This window comes from Galleria mellonella, unplaced genomic scaffold, assembly GCF_026898425.1.
Source record: "Galleria mellonella isolate WM207_F2 unplaced genomic scaffold, CSIRO_AGI_GalMel_v1 utg93, whole genome shotgun sequence".
Taxonomy (NCBI): Eukaryota; Metazoa; Arthropoda; class Insecta; order Lepidoptera; family Pyralidae; genus Galleria; species Galleria mellonella.
The window spans coordinates 3575716-3592736 of record NW_026442176.1 but is presented as its reverse complement, the minus strand read 5'-3'; the positions used below and the strand labels follow the sequence as shown (position 1 = coordinate 3592736).

The 17021-nt window shown below is 36.3% G+C and overlaps 1 protein-coding gene across 15 annotated transcripts in view; it reads right to left on the bottom strand.

Annotated features, from left to right (window-relative positions):
• Positions 1-17021, bottom strand: part of LOC113517061 (patronin-like) — an 86318-nt gene that overhangs the window by 11325 nt on the left and 57972 nt on the right. For 10 of the 15 annotated variants that reach the window (XM_052902698.1, XM_052902694.1, XM_052902703.1 and 7 more), the window contains 11 exons: positions 16726-17010; positions 13074-13394; positions 12531-12656; positions 11809-11999; positions 7482-7538; positions 6002-6072; positions 5058-5316; positions 3299-3604; positions 1499-2404; positions 546-782; positions 112-322 (listed from right to left, as the gene is read on the bottom strand). In XM_052902698.1, coding sequence (XP_052758658.1) covers positions 112-322; positions 546-782; positions 1499-2404; positions 3299-3604; positions 5058-5316; positions 6002-6072; positions 7482-7538; positions 11809-11999; positions 12531-12656; positions 13074-13394; positions 16726-17010 — 2970 coding nt within the window. The remainder of the gene's footprint in view (positions 1-111; positions 323-545; positions 783-1498; positions 2405-3298; positions 3605-5057; positions 5317-6001; positions 6073-7481; positions 7539-11808; positions 12000-12530; positions 12657-13073; positions 13395-16725; positions 17011-17021) is intronic. The other 5 variants (XM_052902696.1, XM_052902695.1, XM_052902697.1 and 2 more) reach the window with 5 other exon arrangements.

The window sequence follows — 17021 nt, the reverse complement described above, 5'->3', positions numbered from 1 at the left end:
ATTATATTACAAGAGATCATTTGTGTTTAATCTGAGTTATGACAAAAAATTTTACAATACAATACAATTTGTCTAAAGACAAAAAAGTGTCGGAGGCCCTGGTCGCCTCACCTGCGAGATTGGTGGTGGAGGGCTGCTTGCCGGCGAGCATGCCCTCGGCGGCCTGCAGCGCGCCGCCGTCCACGTGTATGGTCTTGGGACGCGCGCGGGTGGCGGCGGCGCGGCCGCGCATGCGCGCGCCGGCCGGGCTGGCCGCCGCCGCCGGCTGCATGCCGCCGCTCTTCAGCGCCTCTAGGAACTCCGACTTGTCCAGAACCTTGCCCTGTAATTTAATGCCGTTCTATTTTAGAAAATTCTCTTGCTTTTTTATATTATATAAAAGTCAATTTATTTGTTACCTCTTAGCGCCATAACGGCTAAACCGATTTTTATGAAATTTGGTATATACGTAGTATTTGGGATAGAGAAGAACGTAGCGTACTTTTTTACCCCGGTGACGTGGACGAGATTACGCGTGGGTAAACAGTAGAGCGCGCAGTGCGTACCTCCCGCTCGGCCTCCTCGATGGCCTTCTTGAGCTTGTACTGCGTGAGGATGGCCTCGCGGCGGCGCGCCTGCTCCTCCTTGCGCGCCTGCTTGCGCTCGGCGGCGGCGTCGTCCCGCGCGCGGCGCGCCGCCGCCGCCTGCTCGGCGCGCGCGCGGGCCTCGTCGGCGCGCTGCCGCCGCTGCAGCGACAGCATCATGATGCGCTCCTTCTTGCGCTCCATCTCCTCCGCCGAGTTCTGCGTTATTACAATCATAATCACTACCACACACTACATCACACTAATCGCCTGCTCCTCCAACTAGTATATACTTTGTATTGTGAAAAAGAAATGTTCGTAATGAAGACTCATCCCAAATCAATATCAGATCGTCCTCTACTCGCTTCCACCCAGAAACTATCGTCGTTAACTCTTGGTGAATTCATCACGATCGGCTTTTGATCTAATGTCATCTTCACTTATCAGTACTCACTGGTTCCTTGTCAGAATATACCGATAATACAGGCGAGGTTACCATTCTATTTTCAATCCATAACCTTAAAAACCGTGTGTGATAATTAACAAGGCAGTGAACGTCTGAGGCCACAACACAGAACATCTAGTCTCCCGTTACAGTTCGCCTTAGTTCTTTCTGAAACGTAGTGTGAAAAAACATGACCCTATCGTCCAATACTAGTCTAGGGATAAAATCGAGAGACATTTCGTAAGAAATCGCAACACATTTACTTTCAGTATTTTAATTATCAACAATAATATTTTTTGTCCACATAGATAGAGAACGATACTCATGTTCTCCATACAATTATAACAGAAATGTCTGTCGAAATTGAAGGATAAAATTGAAAATAACAATAAACTGATAAAAGTTAAAAAGTTAAAAAAGCTAAAGATTTCAAATAATGACTAAAACTCTATCAAAATCATACTCGTAATAAACAAGTTAATAAACTCACCGGATCAGGATTCAATTCGCCAATGACTAAGGCCGCCGGCTCGGCGTTGTTGCGTTGTGGTCGTTCTCTAGGTGGCGTTTCTCTGCGCTCCGAAGAAACGTCATTAGATCGAACCGCCTGCTCCAACCCCGTATTCCTGTGTACCACGAACTCCTCCTCCACGGGCTGCGGCACGCGATCGTTCTGCATCCACGTGTTCTCCGGACTTAACTCCGGACTCTCAAATTCCGACGACCTCTCCTTTTTAGGCGATCCCCTTTTCGCCCGTAAAGGCGGTTTCGGTCGCTTTGGCTGGTCGTTATCGAACGATATATAGAAGCCTTTCTCGTTCTTTTCGCTAGGTTCCTCTTGCTCGATTTGCTGGAATGAATTACGACTAAGAGATGGCCTAGTAGGAGAGGGTATACGGTACGTTCTAGTGCCAGATGAGATGTTCAGTCTATTGATTCCTTGGCGTAGCGCGTCGTCCTCTGCGTTGCCGATGAAGGATATATTCTGCGGTTCCATATCGTCCGGGGGAGGAGCGTGTACGGGCGTTTGTAACTGCTGCAAACTGACCGGTTCCGGTCTTCTAGAGACTTCTGGAAGGGAGCCTTGCCGTTGTGGGGTTTTCGATCGGCGCTGCGGGCTTGCCGCCAGCGGAGGTGACTGGGAGACATATTGGTTGGAGTTTATCACAGTGTAGCTTAAATGGTTTTGTGTTTCTCGAATGTTCTCGGTGCCGTTCTGGTACCGGTCGTTGTTGTAGTGCACTTGGAAGGGCTGGTTAGTCCTATCGTGTAACACAAAGCCCTGGGGATTCCAATTTCGATCTGAGGGCGGTTGGGGGGACGGTGACTTCCACGTTCGTTGCGGTGTCTCGTGGGTCGGCTGTTGGTATTGAGGTTGGTGGTTTTGTTGGTGAAGCTGTAAAATGACAAATTAATATGTTAAAATATTATCCACGATAGTAGATATTTATTTTTATTGTTAGGGAAGCGAACGAGCAAACGGTCCACATGATGGAAAGCGGCTACCGTCGTCCATGGACATCTGCTGTGCGTTGTCGGCCTTCTTATATATATACTTCTAGACGTGCGTACACTTTAGTTTTTGAAGCATATCGATAGTGGAGTTATTGCATTGCGTATTCTGCAGTTAACAAATTGCTCTGTGTTGATTGGTATAAGCGGGCGAGTGCTGTACGTCTTTTGTTTTCATACTAACCGTGTCACCCCCACCAATTGTATACAAGTGTTGCAATGGCAATCCAGTAAGAGTAATACATTACATGGACGTAACTGAGGATAGTCGATGAGATTTATAAAAACCCGGCTTCTTCTGATACTGATTGACATAACACTAAAAAGGCGAAAAAAACCAAGTCTTTTTAGATTTACACAGACATGACTAGTATTTGCCGGAAACCTGAATGCATCGCCTCTTCACATGTTCCAGCTGTTGAGTCAGTGTTTTTGGAGTACAATGTAAACTTTCACACGTACCGGTTGACAAGACGTAAAAGTACAACCGTAAAGGTTGCTGTTTGTCGAACTTTGATCGCGGCCATCATGAAATTTTTGTACATTATTTTACTGACGTCCTTTGTCTTATATTTTTATTTTGACAAGTTAAGATGGGAAAAAAAAACAATTCATACGGTATAACTACCACTTTCCATTTAATAGACCGTTGTCAACTTGCCACTCGTCTTTATAAAAAAATATTTGTTCATTCAACCGGATCGGATGAAAGCTCATATAAATATTAAGTACTCAGGAGCCGGATCATGCAAAGAGTCACAACGAGTGCATGACAAACCTGCCAGCCACGCAGCTCGGGCGAGTCGTGGTGCTGTTGTGCGGTCTGTTGCTGAGCGTGCTGCGCCCACGTGCGTCGCTGCGGCTGCGGCTGCGGCGCGTCGTGCAGGAAGAACTGCTGACCGTACTCCTGCTCTATGTCCCTATACTGGTTGTACTGGTATTGCTCGTAGGCGGGTGTGGGAGCGGGGGTGGGGGCAGATGCGGGGTACTGGTAGTGCAGGTCGCGCGGCAGGTGCGGCGTGGACCCGAAGCCGCCGCCCAGCGCCGCACGCGACACGTTGTGTTGCGAGCTGAATTGACTGTGCTGCAATGTTACACGCTGATTCATCTCTGCTTGCCAATTAATAGCTTATTTCACAATCATGTCTTTTTTACCCATTGTAAGCAATATCAAGTGCCTTGGTATATAGAAATATAATATACACTAATATATAAGATTGATAAGATACACCATAATAGGACATGCCAATCATCTCCATATAAAGAACCGAAAAGTGTATATAATAAACTGTTGTCGGAAAATGGAAACGAATAAACGAAACCAATACAGTTTCTCTTGATATATATATATATATATATATATATATATATATATATATATATATATATATATATATATATATATATATATATGCAATTTTCATGCATTCGTATTCATTTTTATATCGTATTTCTGCATCATTATGTAGACAAGCAAATATCTATTGCTTTTAAAGTGAAACTATGGATTTGTAACAGTATTATTTTCTACAGGTCTTTGAACAGACAAAAATAGAATCTGTCATAATTTTAAGATTGTGAAATAAACTTAGACTGTGACATGAGCGGTGATGTAAGTAATTTTGCAATTAGTTACATATTTAACATTAGACATTTGGAAAAGCGACACTACGACAATACGTTAATTCTTATTCATAATTAATTTATTATACAATTGGTTTTAATAGGCAATTTTAAATGCAAGTGAAAGATAGAGACTATACTGTATTACAGAGTTGAAATAATAACGTATATACCAAAGGCGGCTAACCGGTCGATCGCGACTATTAGTCCAGTCGATCGTGGCAAGGCAAAAAAATATAATATTTTGCTAATCTAACGGAAGATGCTCAGACGCAATGCTCACGCTAATATAAATAAGTAGTTGCTAAGAATAATTTTCATATTTATTTTTTCCTTCTTAATAAAATAAAAAAACTTCTACAATTCCACATAATTGTGAACTGAACTATGTTGTTTCATTTCAGATTTCAAGAAGTATTTAATTGGTAGATTGCACAGAGTTTTGTCAGTAAACAGTAGATCTTGGGTCTAGTCAAGTCGGCCACACCCAGTATATAGCCTATATTCATAAGATAAAAGATAGTAATTTAGCTTACATTTGAATATCGTAGATTACACAGAAGATGGCATAAGTACGAAAGATATGATGTAGTTATCTATTAAGAAACAGATAAACAATTATGTCATATTAAGTAACGATCTGTTCTTTTAAGCATGTTCCTTAAACACGCATTTTGGTTAAGTGAGTGAACCGTTCAATCCCTTTTGATTTAATGTTTTGTTAATGTCAACTAGCTAACATTTTTATCTTCTAGTTTGTTTATAGTTAACTAACCTGTTTCTATTTTGAGACCTCATTCTGTCCTGTTTGCTTTTATATCTAAATCCACATTAATATTATAGCTTAGAAAAAAGCAAATGTTATTATATGCAGATTGAGTATAGTACAAGCGACAAGCTATTAAAACACATACCAATTGTGGAATGTTCTGTTGGTACTGTTGTTGGTAAGGCGACTGGGGTGGTTGCGGTTGGAACAATTGCTTCGCTTGTTGCTGTTGCAGTTGTTGTTGCTGTTGCAGCTGTTGTTGCTGCTGCAGTTGCTGTTGTTGTTGCTGCAACTGTTGTTGTTGCTGTTGTATTTGCTGTTGCTGTTGCTGCTGCTGCAACTGGGACTGCTGGCTGGCGAGCCGCGCGATATCGCTCTGTATGTCCTGTAGGCTGGAGTTCATTCTGCAATTATTTAGTATTAGTTGCCATTTGATTATGTGCACAGTCAATTGTGCTTTATATGTTTTTTTAGTAAAATTTACGCGTATTCCTTAAAAGAGAAAAATTTAAATTATATATAAAAAGATTTATTTATTTAATCTTTATTCACCACATTGAAAAAAAAAATTAAAATAAGGCGGATTAAATATTACTTTTTATGCAGCGCGAATGGCAATAAAACATACAATCCAACTGATGGTAATCGACAACTATAAAGATTTCAAACATCAAATACAGGTTGAAACATTATGCCCAGTAATTTAATTGCCATATCTTTTAACATATATGAAGTGAATTATCTGGTAACAGAAATAATCTGGTTACTTGAGATTAAGATGTCATGTAAACAATATTATATAAATCTACCCTTTAGGCGACATTTAGATAGACAGAAGTCGAAGAACAAATGTCATCCATAGTTTTCCTGACATAATGGATGTGCATAAAATGAACAAATGACTGCATATGTATGTTTTTATTGATATTAATTAACATACATTTAGCATTGTTATGAATAATTTCTTTTACCTTGAAGTTGTGTGGAAAACATTACTTGGCAATAAGACTAGTAAACACTTAATGTCTATACAGTATCTATCAATCATATCTAAGCAATAAAATTTTAAATAAATATTTGTTTTCTTACTTGGCAATAGACTGCTGGTACTGTTCCAGCGCGACTGTGTCCACAGTTTGGTTTGACGTGTCCGCTAAGTCCTATATAACAGTTTATACTATATTATATAACAGAATGCAACACTAACCTATTTTTAAAACTTAAATTTTAATGGTGTGTATATATACAACGGGAATTTTCTCGTCTCGTTTCGTCTCGCTGTTACACAAGGCGTCATACGCCCCCTGAAGAAGACCTCAAAGGCCTGAAGCCAAAATAACTGGATTTTATTGGTTGTTTCCACAAAAAAAAAGACTTCAATTGTAGCAAAATAACGAATTTTGATTTCAAAACTACACTATTGAACCGATTTTGATAATATTTTTATGAATTCAATCTGTAAATATATCCTTTCAGATAAAAAAAGGATTTTCCAAATTTGTTTATTACTGACGGAGTTATGAAGTAACAAACATAAAAACAATACAATCGAATTGACAACCTCCTTCTTTTTGAAGTCGGTTGAAAAGTAGCTAATCATTTCGATTCCACCCTGTGTAACAATTATATATAATTACCACTTGATGCTGCAACCCATGAATTAAACTAAAGTTACCCACTCGCGTGTTGCCAACCCAAAATTTCTAACAAATACAAAAAAAATATGCTGTGATATACGTATATATTTACGTGCAAACCATAAATAAATAGACAAACAATAATTTGGAATAAGCATGCAACATTAATCCAATAGTGTACCAAATACATGCAACCAAAGAATTTTACAATTCTCAATTACTTCTTCATGCAAACCCCACGGAACCCACACACGTAAGTACATTACAAGTACTGATAAGGAAAAAGCTTTATATAATCTATTTTTTAATTTTGTCTAAACGACCGCCAAAGTGTTTTATTTGGTTTAAGAACCTATTTAAATATAATATATATATATATACTTTCCTGATTGTGAACCGATTTTAATGAGTTTTTTGTGGTTAAATTAATAAATTACATATACAAATTAAAATTACATAGCAAGGAATAAAAAACGTAATTGCAAGCAAAGTATGGACCCCTCAAAATCACTTATGTTAGATAAATGAACTTCTTATTAACTTTACAATAGAGACCTCTTGAAAAAACTTTTTACGGTAGAAATACAGCTATGGAAGCATTGCAGAATTGAATTCTAGCATTTATCATTTGAGATTATCCAAGAAATTTGAAATCAAATGGAAGTTTCAAATATTAAAATTTTTAAATCAACTTTAATGGACTTTCACGCATTTTACCGTTATCTACCATATCGTTTATACCCTCTTATTATAAAAAGCTAAACATCGGCGAGTATATTCTATCTCGCTTCAACTTAGGGTTGTCAACTTCAAAGATAAAATTAACTTAAATTTTGTGTTCATGTTGTAATCGCAATTTGATTTTAAATTTCTTATGACCACCTCAATCTTATATTGAGTAGGAAGACGACGTAGGGCGAGGCGGTCGTTACCTGGTTGGTTTCAGCCTGCTTGGCGTCATCGTCGGCGGCCTGCCGCGAGCCCTTGCCCTGCAACCACCCACACCCGCCGTCACATCGGCCACACAGCGTGTGGAACGTTGATTGGGATATAAGGCCAGTTTTACTATCGAGATACGCCACCCGTTACTATGTCGACATTAACAAAACAACGGAAGGTCCGTTGTACGATTACCCGGCATTTGGCCGGCACGACGGCGCGGTCACGTTTCACGTTCAAATACTATAGTTGAATATAAAAATTTGGAAACATTTTAAAACAACCATAGTGGCTACTGTTGACAAATACCTCTACCCCGCCTAGGACTATGGGAGCTGAATATATATATTTTTTGTTTTCATTCAGAAATTTTAAATAATAAAAACAAATAATAAAATACTCGATTGAACACATCACTCAGTTATCCGGAACGAGTGCATTTCTAATTAACTATAAAAAATTGGTCAATTCATCAAATAGCATTATTAAAAATATTACAAATGGGACAACATTGGGTGCGAATCGATTAAATATTTCATTCTAGCAAATTCCAGGACTTGGTGAAATTTGCAGAAAAAGTGCAAACAATCACTCTTTAAACAACACAATACTGGGTATAAGTATCCTTTATTATTAAAGCAGTGTAGCGACTTCTTACAGGGTGTAATATACAAAGGGGTGGACACTTATATACCAATCAACTGGAACATGCTTTAAAACAGTGTAAACATAATTAATCTGTACTTTTTATACTTGACCTATTTAGTAAACAACTATGATGTCTTTTTATCGAAACAACATTGAAGATAGAATAAAAAAAAAAGTTAATATATTTTTTTATCTGTTCTACTTTTAAATTTCAAATTTCGAATTAAGACATGCTAAATTTGTTTCCTCAATATGCCAAGTACAAACACAGATTATACAATACTAATGGGTGTCATTATTTCCTGTGCTTAATTAGTGGCTCTGTTTTATTATTACAAAAGTGTAATTATGGAAATTGCCTGAAATATGACAGTAAAATATAATATATAATAATTGTCTATTAACATTATTACGTAAACAAAAGCAGATCAAACGAATGGCATCTTCAAAATTATCGTCAAAATATGGCTCTGCGCAACGCAACAATATGAATGTCGAAATGATTTTAATTGTAATGAATTAAAAGAAAGCTGCCTCAATCTACAACAGAAGATTAGGCAAAACCTTATTTGTAGCAACTAGCTTTAAGCATTGAATAGTAAAAATTGTATATCTCAAAAAATATCAATATCTATTACACTACACGATGCCAATTTTAGAATATATCGTAATTGAAACTTTTATATATTCGAAAAATGTTTGGAATATCAATGAAAGCTTTATAAAGCGTGTACTAATTCGGACTGTACAAGTTCTGACAATATATTACAAAGTGATAAGATTAAAAAGGAAATAAAATAAAAATATACTAAAACTAAACTTGAGGGCATATCTTAAAACTGGCCACTCACCAAAGAGGCCAGCTGGTAATGCAAATATGCATCCTAATAAAAAAAAATAGAAAAATATATTTTATATTCATACTTGTAGAAAGAAGTTTTGTATTAGTTACATGTTATTAAAGTGTTTCATAAAACTAAATACATTAGATATTTCACATTATGTAGTAAAAAATAAATATTTTACGTCAGAAATAAATAAAAAAAAAACTCTATTGTTGAGGATTACAGATTACCTATATTTAATGTGACATGTAGGCATATATGACAATATATACAAATCCAGATTAATTCATGAATTTTCAATACAGTAAAACACATTCATTTATTCAGCCATTTGGTAATTTAAATATTACTGATTATGAAATTAGTTCTAATAACTGCCTGAAAAAAAAAATCGAAACAGGTAGGATATGCACTTGCGCACTACCATTGCTCTTATTATTTGAACTACTGTTTTACTACATTTAATAAAGCAAACAACCTAAACTGGGTTCCTTTACAAGAACACATGTTATTTATTGAAAAAAAATCATCAAAAATAAAAAATACTGGCCAGTTTCTTAGCTATATTACGATTAAGTGAGATTTCTTTTTTTTATTTTTACTCCATATTTAAAAGTTAAATCTACATGTAATCTTATATGTTTGATAATGTTGGCCTCGGGTCACATCAGATATAGGTACGCACTGTATAGAATCACATCATTCATAATAATCATATTACCTAATATCATAAGACAAAAGTTTCTGAGAAGTCTTGCTTTTAATGACAAGGTATAATCAAGTTTTCAGATTTATATTCTAAAGATTTTTTTAAATATTTAGTTTTATGAACATGCAGGTGTGTATAGTCTGTTAGAGTAAAACATTATTTAAAAAAAGAACAAATAACAAAAGAAAAAAATGTTCACAATTTAATATAATGTAAGTAATACTTATTTAGAATACAATACTCGTTTAAATACTAGACACACGTCTACCAAACCTTGGTATATCACCACATCCATGTCTTTCAAACAAAACACTATTGATAATTCACCACCACCTATATGACTACCCAATAGCACACTTCATCAAGGCACAACAAAACATATCGAATACCAAATATCTATCGCACACTTTAAAACAAACCACCCTGTTATAAAATGTTTATTACAGTTATAATCTAAACCAACCATCTTATAATGATAAAAACCTCACATCATCATCATCATCATCATCATATCAGCCTTTAACTGTCCACTGCTGAACATAAGCCTTCCTCTTGGGGACTTTTGCCAATAGTTGCCATACACTTTGAAGATGCTTTAAGAGAGACGCTGCTGCCCTTCCCTCGCCCTCCCTTAGTCGTCTCTTACGACATCCGCGGGAAAGGAAGGGGGAGGGGGAGGGGGGACAGCAACGTCACATGTCTGTAAATAAATCTAATAAAAAATTGTAATTTCAGTGTTGCATCTTTTTCCCTCGACCAATAATTTTAATTTTAACAAAAGTGACAAGACAAATAATAATATAATAATATGTAAGGATTTTCGAAGGTTTTCTATAGAACATATTTTTGAGTATTCATTAACATACAGACAGAATTTAATTGTATTGTTCGACAATAACAGTCACGATAAATTAGAATGAACAATTTTAATGTACCATCTTGAATTCGGACAACACTTTGTATGCATATTTATTGTTATGTGTCGTCTAAACGGGCCACAATGAAATATGTACCCGCTTATAAGGTAATCCGGTAGCCATAAAATAACATACCTTTCATTATTATGTTTCTAACTAGTAAAGTAATATATTGGAAAGATACATGTCACGTGTCTGATTAGATTATATAAGTCTATAATAAATTATTATTATTATTAGTATTTACTTTCTCACTTTAGTATAAGTATTCGTAAAATGTATGTGGCTTTACTATTTAAATGTTTATTTATAAAAAGGATTTATTTTAGCAAATTTTAAAGTTGAAAATAAAAATAGTTTTAAATTAATTAGGAGTAGATTTCCTTTCAGATTACTGGACATTAGAATAAAATGTGTTATGAAATACTTTTACAAGTAGGTATCCTGTTTAGTTATTTACTCGTAAATATAGGAGTGTCCTGGTTAAAGTATCGAGTGATTTATTAGTATTAATGGAAAGTTGCCACTCATACATTTGTCCCCTTTTAGAGAACAATATTTCATAGCAATTTTGTGTACACTCTCAGTTAAGAATTAAATTCAAAAAGTAAATTTAAAAAAAAAAATCATAATCAGTTCTTTTAAACAAGTTTTATCGTAAAATAAAAACTATGGCATTAAATTTACAAGTGCAGTTCCAAATCTGACACATGACATTCGTATCTCGGGATAGCAATTCTAGTGTAATGTGTTGTAACCGTTAAAGACAGAGTGTACAGTATACTGTAGTAGACATAGATGAAAATAAATGTTGTAAGTAGCTCAGTATGCTATTTTTTTCTACTTATAGTGACATTAATAAGTTAATTTTTGACATCTATTTATTGATAGTCTGTGGTTATTAGTGATTGTTTCATTATTTTCTTTCCACTTTCTAAACCAGTATAATATTTATAAATAAACAAATAGCAAAACTCAATCTGAAAATACCACATTTTACGCGACTGTTACCAATTCAACCAATATAAACTTTTCTACATAACCTTCATGAACTCCTAATAACAATTTGGATCGCTCGTACTTTCTAGCTTACAACATATAATATGGCAAAAGTATGGCATACAAACTAGATGCGCTACAGACATGTCCTATCCATCTTTATTTAAACAGGTACGGTGAGAAGATGCGACTGTGGACTCACCCTGGTGACGGCCTGCAGGAAGGCCTGCTGGCCGAGCTGCTGCCGCTGGCGACTGACGGCCGCCTCCATGCGCCGTTTGTCGAGCTCGATGCGCCGTCTCTTTTCTTCTAATTTTAAACGGATATTGTTCAGTTGCGCCGCCATCGCTTGTCCGCCACCCGTCGCCGACTCTTCTGACACCTCCGCGCCATCTGTAATATATCAGGTCTTGTAAGTTCTAGTCAACATGGTCTCTATTAATACGATAATGAGAGCAAAGTTTCTAACAAAATAACCTAATATGTATTAAACTTCTCTCACATAGGATACATAAACGCTTAATCATATCTTATAAAATGTAAATTAACTATTTTTAAACTAAAATTATTGTGTACAAATTATATTAATTCTATTAGATATTCTAAGCTGAATTACTCTGAACAAATTTAGATTTAACAGATACTTTGTAGGTCAAGGATTGACACGTGACATCATAAAATATATCATTGTATACATTTTGCAAAATTAACATATTCCAACTACATACTAAGCAGACTTCTATTAAATTTCTTAAAATATGTAATAAATACCAACTGATATAGGGAAACAATGTTTAAGACTTTAAGATAATTTTCCAGGAAACCAAATTCTCTCACAACTTATACTGTATAAAAAAAAGTCAAGACAATTTGCTAAATAGAGAAACAACGTAACAGTAAAGAGATTAAACAAAATTCACTAACTGGGATGATGTTCTTGTTGCATGAACTGTTGTTGCCACGTGGTTGTATTCGGCGGTGGCGTTGCGAACGTCGTGCTTTTCTGCCTCTCATTCGGCTCGCATTCCTGACTGAACTGTGATTGAAGACCTGTTGATCAATCGATGCTATTAATCAGCCGCTTTGGCCAGCGCGTTATCAACCGTGCGTACTAAAACTACTAAGAAAAAATCGCAGTGTTTATCGTGTCGAAATTTGAACTGATACGATGGGAATATGTGGTCCAGTGATTGCAACGAACACTACTGGTAATACGTGAGAGATTTACAATATAAATATTTAGATAAAATAACATCACGTATTCACAGCAGTGGTGCAGCGCTAAGCTTTAGCATTCCAAGCACGGACACAGAATCAACAACAATCAACAAGACGATTAACAAAATCAACGTTAAAGGACCTAGCTTGTAACAACAGTTATTATATGTTGATATCAATTTGCGCGTGAAACGGAACGCAAGTCGAATCAAGCCAAGTTCTCTAACCTCGATCAGCACAGGCACAAACCTTTCTGATCCCCGTTACTCCTAATCTTATTCAAGTCAGCGAAACTCGTCTTTGTGCAGTCGCCGTCGGTCGCGTCCCGCTCGTTGAGGTAGAACCCGTCCCCGCCGCCTTTGTAGTTGTACCCCAGGTTCTGGTTGAGCGTGATGGTGTCGCTGCTGAGCTGCCTCCTGATGGGATAGTACTGCTCCTCCGCATTCGACAGCTGCCGCTCAACCTTCTGTTTATCTTCTTGCCCATTCTGGAAGTCGCCGTGGAAGAACTGTATGGAGCCTCGGATGTCTTGGCGCGAGCTCCGCAGCGGGGGGTTGTAGTCGATGGGGCCTAGAAGATAATCGAATAGCGTTACACGGCCGTCGGCCGACACGGAGCGCGGTACAAAACCCTTCATGGGGGATCGCGTACTTAATACGAGTGGGAATCATTACTTTAATATAATTATCACATGAGTGGGCGCGCGACCGTCGCGCCCACTGTCTCTCACGCGATGGCCGTGAGTGTAACGATTTCGCGAACTGACGGCGTACATTTGTGCCAGTTATTAGAACGTTTAATGTGTAATAATTTAACGCAACAAATTCGAGTTTCGATAAAGAAAAATATGTTTCTTCACGACATAATATGCAAATAATTACATAATGAACTCTAAAAAAAATAATAATATGTATTCTAATGCATTATAAAACTTGTTATAGGATCATATGAATAATTAATTAGTGTTTTTAGTTTTGTGGAATATCAATACTATCAGCTGATAGTGAAGCGGCTTCTTGTATTTTTTTATAATAGAAAAAACATAACTTTTGTTTATACATTACTTTTCAATCGACTTAAAAAAAAAAGTTTTTAATTCGTTTCTACTTTTAATATGTTTAATACCGCATAATTCCGTCATTTCTAAACTTTTTTGGAACATTATTTTTTTATCTGAAAGGATGTACTTATATATCGATAACATAGAAATTTTATCAAAATCAGTTCAGCTATTTAGTTTTTTGATAAAAAAAAAACTGGTTTTATCACAAATGAAGTCGGTTTTTTATGAAACATAATCTTTATAAAAATAAAAGCATGAAAAGGAGATATTTGACAGCTGAATATTATGAGTGTTTCAACTAATAACTATTTAACTAAAATATATATTTTTATGTGTTTTTCTTTCTATATATCTATTACATATAGTTTTATTATTATTGCTTTTTCCATCAGTCTCATAAAATATTATATATAAAATTAAATATCTATCATAAAATATTTTTTTTAAACTAAACTTAGTAAAACAAGTTGAATTAATAATTTTGTGTTTAATGTCACCTGTGTCAATTTATTTCATAACACAATTGTATAACCTATATGAAATAATCCGGTGTTATTTTAAAAAACATGTTTCATAATGCACTGCTACTTCTTGATGAACATTCAATATTTGAAATATTTGTCTAGTAAATACTAAGAAATATAATATAATCTTCTTATTTATAACAACGCCAAATGTCTAATAAACTTATTTTAGCTATTAAAGTGTTTATTTTTATATCTTTATTCTTTTAACTTATAAAAGTGTGAAATTCTTTCGTCATATTCCTAACAGGATAAGCACAAAGTAAGTTAAATAAAATTATAATAAAGTAATGATTTTTATTTCGTATTTAGTTATAGAATTATCAATATAGATAGTGTTTAACAAAGAATTCTCTTTGAATACTTTTGGTTTAAAATTATAGCGCCTTTTATGTAGAACCTCATGTTCTATGTAACTTTTTTTTTCTTTTTATGAAACTTACAGTGGAAAACAAGATAACGGCTCATCTAATGGAAAAGAGTAAACGGACATGAACATAAATACCATCTTACCATGTCCATAGACAAGAAAAGAAAAAATCAATTTCGTATTTTTTTTAATTGTATGATTTTTGTTATATACCAGTGGCTCTGTTAATTTTGAAATAGTAGACTAATATATAAATGGGACATTTAAAAAAACATGTCTACAAATATTTAAAAAGCCGGCAAGAGACAAGCAACTCCCCTCGTGTTGCAAATATTCATGGGCGACGGTAGCCATTTTTTATCTATAGAACCGTACGCTCTTGCCTCCCTAATAATAAAAAAAAAAAAACTTATAGCCCCGTGTCCAGTAGTAGGTAGACCACGTGATCTATTCAAATTAAGTATCATACGTATAATTACAAGCATTTCTTGCCACGTTCCTGTTTAGCATCCATTATATTATTATATCCAAGTGCTTATAATGTTAAGTTTTATCAGTAGGTGACTGTGTACAATAGTCGACTACTGGGGGGAAAGGGATTGTTAGTGATAGAGACTGAATATCCCATTGCTAGCAATATACCCAACCAGGTCGACCTCCTCTCAGTTCCCCCTGGAAACTATCATGATTAATTCCAGATGAATTCATCATGATGGGCTAACTGGCCTGTTTTCATCCTCATCGATCACCCTTCACTGGTGCCCCGCCAGCGTATCCCGTTAGCGCAGACGAGGTTACCATTCCATTTTCATCCAATAAAAAAAATAGTCGTCTACTTGGATACCTCTGTCCTACCTGTGGTTCTGCCATGAAGCAACTTGCATGGTTGTTTCGGTTTGAAGTGTGAGATATGGTGGTCAAATTATAGAGCATGGACGCATAACGTTATACTTGTGAAGAATGACAAATCATGAGGAGTTGGATGGGAATCACAGTATATTCTGTGGTATTCACAATTTTTTTTTATACAACTCACTCAGTATCCTATAAATTCACTGCCACATCCCACCCTTCAAACAGAACAGTGTTGTTCATTAGGAATGGCTAATATTGGTACTGCACTTATATCTATATATTGGGTTCCTCTGAACAAATGTCATCACTCATTTCAATATCAGCCATTGATATGGATGATATTGAAATCGAAATTAATATTTAATATATATTAATTTTGATCGAGTTCTTCATTTCAATATAATATATTGAATAACGAATTTTTTTTATACAACTTAGAATGGCAAACAAGCTGACGGTCCACCTGATGGAAAGTGGTAACGTCGCCTATAGACATGAGCACTACCATGGACAAAACAGAGTATACTGTTTCGCCCATGATACCTCCCATGCGTTGCCATTCCTGAGGACTCAGGTGTTATTCCTCTGTACCCTGTAAAATCTCACGCCATATCCCACCCTTCAAACCGAAACACAGCCATGCAAACACAACTGCTTCACGGTAAAAACACGAATGGGACAGACTTTTGTACAAAGTCTCCCTCTGGTAGAATATTTAATATATTCGCTATAAATATTGTAACTACACTACATTTGTTATATATTACCCACTCCTGTTCATTTCTATAGACGAACGTAACTAGTTTCTATCAAGTGGGTTTGATAGAAACTAGTAACTTAGCTTGTTTGTCATTATTGTTTCATAAAAAAAAAAAAAACAAAGACACTTGTATATATGTTTATAGTACCTAACGCCAAATTATTATATTAGCCTCCCCTATAAACAATTACAAGAAATAATGTTAAACCACTTGCACTAAATGCAAATAACCATTAGCTTGTTTGCTATTCTAAGTGATAGTGAGTAATATATCTTTGTATGGTTCGGATAAGTTTCAAATTTATAGTAGTAAGCGATGTGGTACAGACCGGCGGGCGCGGAGATCTTCCTAGCGGGCGCGTGCGGTGCGTGCGATGCGAGCGATGCGAGCGTGGCGAGCTCTTTCTCAGGATTGCGGCCGGCGAAGTGCAGGCGGTCCTGCGAGCCGCCGAAGTTCTCCACGGTGAGCTGGCTGTCGTCCGAGACTGAGGAGCGGCGCGAGCGACGGCCCGCGAACGTGCCGTCGGGGCCCAGCCCCTGGCCCGGCCCTCCGGCGCCCCCGGACACGGCCCCGCTTGGTCGCCCTGCCGCCGGCTCGTCCCGCCACCCCGACCCTGTACATAGC